Source organism: Daktulosphaira vitifoliae, unplaced genomic scaffold, assembly GCF_025091365.1.
Source record: "Daktulosphaira vitifoliae isolate Bord-2020 unplaced genomic scaffold, ASM2509136v1 Scaffold_3, whole genome shotgun sequence".
In the NCBI taxonomy this organism is placed as follows: domain Eukaryota; kingdom Metazoa; phylum Arthropoda; class Insecta; order Hemiptera; family Phylloxeridae; genus Daktulosphaira; species Daktulosphaira vitifoliae.
The window spans coordinates 37,627,195-37,632,278 of NW_026099574.1; the positions used below are offsets into that span (position 1 = coordinate 37,627,195).

At 25.5% G+C, this 5,084-nt stretch overlaps 1 protein-coding gene across 7 annotated transcripts in view; it reads left to right on the top strand.

Moving 5' to 3' along the window:
- The first annotated feature begins 2,719 nt into the window (after positions 1-2,719).
- LOC126901556 (uncharacterized) overlaps positions 2,720-5,084 on the top strand; it is a 67,158-nt gene continuing 64,793 nt past the window's right edge. For 4 of the 7 annotated variants that reach the window (XM_050678097.1, XM_050678087.1, XM_050678090.1 and 1 more), the window contains exon 1: positions 2,720-2,871. In XM_050678097.1, the coding sequence (XP_050534054.1) occupies positions 2,737-2,871 (135 nt within the window). In that variant the 5' untranslated portion in view covers positions 2,720-2,736. Of the gene's footprint in view, positions 2,872-4,318; positions 4,476-5,084 lie in introns of all 7 variants that reach the window. The other 3 variants (XM_050678089.1, XM_050678091.1, XM_050678088.1) reach the window with 3 other exon arrangements.

A 5,084-nucleotide genomic window follows, 5' to 3' on the forward strand; every position in this document is an offset into this window, starting at 1 on the left:
ATCTTTGTACAGTCCATCCTGCTTCTGATTGATTATTACTTGTGTCTAGTGATGAGTTGAAGGTTTTATTTTTACTAATTGTTAACGGGGATACGCTGTTATTTGTTATACTAATATCATTATTATTATTCTTGTTGTTGATGTTATTTCTGCTAGTCATTTTAACTAGAATGTAATTATTATAATTAAATTACTAAATAAATGAAGTAACAATCACAATGCGATTGCAATAAAATAAATGAAGACGACGGTGGGATGCGATAACGTAATGTATTATTATTAATAATAAGGAGACCGCCGAGGCGGCCGCCGATAAGACCGTATGCACTTGGGCTGCTAATATTACAGCTAGATGACAATTACCGTTCGATATTTTACGTTTGTTGCTGTGCACGAGACTCTAGTTGAGAGTGAAAAATAAGTAGAGTGGTTACATAGACAAGTCACATCTTGATAACCGGTTTAGCAATAATAAACGAAAACACACGTTGTACGATAAGACAGTAACTTAGACCGCACTATACGCACATGCGTATCGAACGACGGCTATCGCGGAACTGAGATTTTAAAATATAAGATCTAAATCATAGACTTAGATTAGATTAAAAAATGTAACACCTTTTTTATAGAAATCATGTAATTTATGTAATAAAGTTAAATTAATATTAGTGTTATTTTAATTGCATAATAAAGTTATAAACTAAGAAAGGTCAGAATTTAATATTTTTAAACAGCAATTTATTTGTATCATTACATTTCACGTAAAAGAGCTACAACTAAAGACCTTTCATTTGTAGGTATATATAAACATTTGTATTTTAAACAATTATAGTAAATTTTTTTGGGTATTAAGTGTTGCCCACTTTATTAAGTATACTTGCCCCCATTTTTTTGTTAAATTTTTTGACGAAGTTTACAGATTAAAATTTGATTGATTATTTTAGATCATATTAAATATTGGGTTTATTATAAAATAAAATTATTTTTAAGGGTTGATGTTAGGGGTAAATTTCGAAAGTTAATTGGGAACCTATTATTTTTTATTGGGAAATGGTCTAATTGAAAAGTTGACTAGTACATAATCTGTATTGTATTATTATTTTTTGAGTTGTAGATGAGCGGGCTGCGCAACATGGAAAATTTTTCAAATATGCGTCTTGGTAAAACTAGACAGTTGCTAAATACTACTCGCTCCTCACCTTTACTTAATCTTTAAATTCTAATATTTCAAGAATTAATATTAGAAAACTGGTTATCGACTTGTCAAAATTTTATTTAGACCATTTTAGAATCAAATAAGAATTACTATTTCGGTTTGTCATTTGTTGTGTTACATAGTTTATGGTTAAGTTTATTAAATATTCTAACCTTAATCCAACCAAGAGTGTAATGACTTATTAGTCATCACACATATGAATTTGTATTTCATACCTTGTATTAAAGCACACAAAGTACTCGAAGGGCATTAGATCCTGGAGTATTTACATTAAATTAGGGTAATTTGAACAAAATTTGTTCGGAAGTTTTAAATTTACGCATACGCTCTGTATGCTAATAGACTTTATGTATAAATCAAGTGCTGTACTTGTAAATTTGAGAATGGTGATCTTTACTAGTATGAATAGTTGACTAAGGTTTAAAAAGAATTATGAGTAAATTTTACTATTTACCTGTTTAAAATTTGAGCTCTCTATAAATTTCAAAAAAAAATGTTAACACATAAGCGCGTGGAGAAAAAGTGATAGTTGAGATAGTACTTGTTTAAGACGCGCTATAAAGCGTATACAGCAAAAAGTCCACGGGAATCTGGCATCAGTCAAACTTACACGTGTCGTCGGTCATCTTTGATAAGTACAATATTTATTTAGATCTCAATTGTGACCTTTTTTCAACTTTAGAGTGACTTTGTGTGGGAATTTTTTAATATCTATTTTTATAATATAATTAGACTTCGCGTTTGAGACCTAAGCGAGATAATGAAAACTAAGCGAAGTCACAAACATAGATCGTAAATTAATAATTGTAGCTACGTTTGGGCGATTTCAAAATTGTTATTTAGACATCACATAGATCTCTTATTGTTATGTTGTATTTTCATCAATAATTGTATTCGCATAGATGTTAAAATCAAGGTATGCACATAGGGAATATATGAGAAAAAAAAAGATTATTAATAATGTACTGTTCTCATAATGAAAGTACAAACTTATATAATTATAACCATCTTGAAATTTATATATAACGTATAACATTCCTCTACATAAAATATATAACACTATATAAAATATAGTGTTATGTGCAAATTCAAAATAGTGTCCTAATAAAAATACATATTACACCATATAATTAAGGGGCAGGATAAACGTATGAGCAGAAATGAGTCAATGAGCATATTAAAACCAATAATTTACCTGGAGCCTGGTGACCGAGTACTTTCGTTGAAAAAAAAAAATTTTGAAAATCCGAACACGCTAATTAAATTTTCCAGAAAAGCGTTATTTTCCCTGTTCTATTATATAATTAGAAATTAAAAAATAAAAAAATATATTATTTTTAATTGTTGTTAAATTGATTTAATGGTTCACATAAATAATTCTAAATTTATTTAATTCATGAATTAACAGCTCTATAATTTAACATGCGTAACTTAAGTTTTACAAAAATAAAAATACATAATAAAAATGTCTCTAAAATGAACTATATAAACTGTGATTTAATACTGTTTCATATTCGTAAATGTATCTAGTTGTTTTAGTTAATTTATTTGTTACACTAAATCACAAAATGTATAATCAAATTGTTTTGATTATACATTTATTTTGTTTTGTGAATATTTCCATAATAATCATTGAAGGAGCAGACAAGTCATTGGTATTTATCCTTAAAACAATTATTAAAAAAAACCATCATAATATACATTGTACTATGTGCGATTTATTTAAAATTTTTAACAAAAATATAGATTAACTTNTATACATTGTACTATGTGCGATTTATTTAAAATTTTTAACAAAAATATAGATTAACTTATAGAAGAGCCAACATTATATTTAGTCAATAGGATTACTATGATGCATTTAAAAATAACGATTTTATTAAGAAAATGAGATTTAAATTTATGCAATTTAATTATTATATAGATTGAACGATTAAATATTAATTTATATGGTGTTATATTAAATAAATATGAACAAAAGTTAAACATTTCAAAAAGCCATTGTTTCTATTTGAAGTTATAGACTTTTATAGTTGAATAATGTCTTAACCTATCATTTGATATATTTTTTTTTTTATAAATTTGACTCTTTACCTGCCCACAGGGAGGGATTCAAAATGACAACTTTTTCACAAAAAATTAACTTTTGAAAGTGTTTCAAAAATACTGATAATTATATATATATATATATATATATATATATACATATATATATTAAATTAAATCTTATGTAATATACTTTATTATGAAAAAAAAAATTTTGGACTTTATTTTGTTTTCACGGTGAAAATGGATACCAAATGCTATTTTTGTGTGAAAATTTTCGATTTTATTTTTTACATTTTAAACTTTATAATGCTATATCATATTGAAAAGTGTATGGACCATCACAGTTTTTTATGAGAAATAATATTTATATCCCTTTTTCAATCGACATACTTTATCTTAATCAGGATAAAAATACGGAAATAGCAGATCATGTAGCTTTTTGAATGATCTACCAATTTTTTAAAATTAAACACTATCTAAAGATTTACATCGAAGCGTTTTTTTTTATAGTGATTTTAATCACTGTCATATATTGTGCCGCGACACTCCTGTGCAGGCTTTTTTTATATTATTTTTAAAATTATTGTCTTAATTTAAGATATATTTTTTAAATATTTAAGAAGCGGTTTTTTTTTATTTTTGGGAAAAATTAGTTCAACTAGATAAAATTTCTGTATTTTTGACACAATAATCAACAAGATTGTCCAGTAAAATCTAAGAGTTTTCTAAATACAAAATAATACATAATGGTAAACCAATAATCTTTTCACCTTCGCATTAAAGTTAAAATAAATTATATTTTTAATTATCTTCTCCAACAAAAACAGTCGGAAATAAAAATTTTTAATTTTCCTGATCATTACTTATTCTTTTACAATTTATTTTTTCTATATTCTAACAAAAAAAAATTATTTTTACCTTTCTAAGAAAAAAAACATTTACAAATATTCGTTAGTTACGTTGTTTTAATTGGATATATCAAAATATTTTAAATCTGAATTAGTATTATATATAACTTTTGCAATTATAAATAAGTAATTTATAATTGAATAGAATGTTTACAATAAAGAAATTGGTGATGATACATTTAAAAAGTTCGGCAATGATGGTAAGATGACTTTTGAACAATTTTCAAAGGCTTTGAAAGATTTTAAAATTGTTGTATGTGAAGAACATCGGCAAGAGGCGTTTAATGAAATGAAAAAAGAAGGTAATGTAAATTTAGCTGGTTGAAAATTACATTGAATCTTATATAATATGAGGAAAGTCTACAACACTCTTTCTTATCAAAAAACAATTGAAAATTTTAATTGACATAAAGAGCTAAATTATTTAGTTGAAAACTCTGTCAATATTACCATTTAATATTTTTAATCCATTGAAGAAGAAAATGCTCAACTTTTAGTTTCTTATATAAGAATAAAAGCTTAGCTTCAATAAAAAGAAAATTTTCCGAAAAAATACAGATGGTATAAATAGTCAATTTTGGTATTTTTAGTTTTCATTTTAGCTTTGATGCGAATCTGAGAGGGTATTAATTTTACTATTATGTGTTTTTTTTGTGTGTCTGTTACCACTTTTACTCAGCTCTCACCCAACCGATATCTTTCAACGATACGTCAAAAGATCACAAATCGTATCTAGTCGAAGAAACTACTCTCAAAAATTCAAAAATTTCCCTTGTTCCCCGTAAATTAGTGAAATATCCAAAAAAATTACAATATTAAATATCGCTAATTTTCGACATTAAAAAAAAAATTATTTTTTAAACTACCATAACTTTTTTTAAAAATTATGAAATCAATGTAAGTTTTTTTTT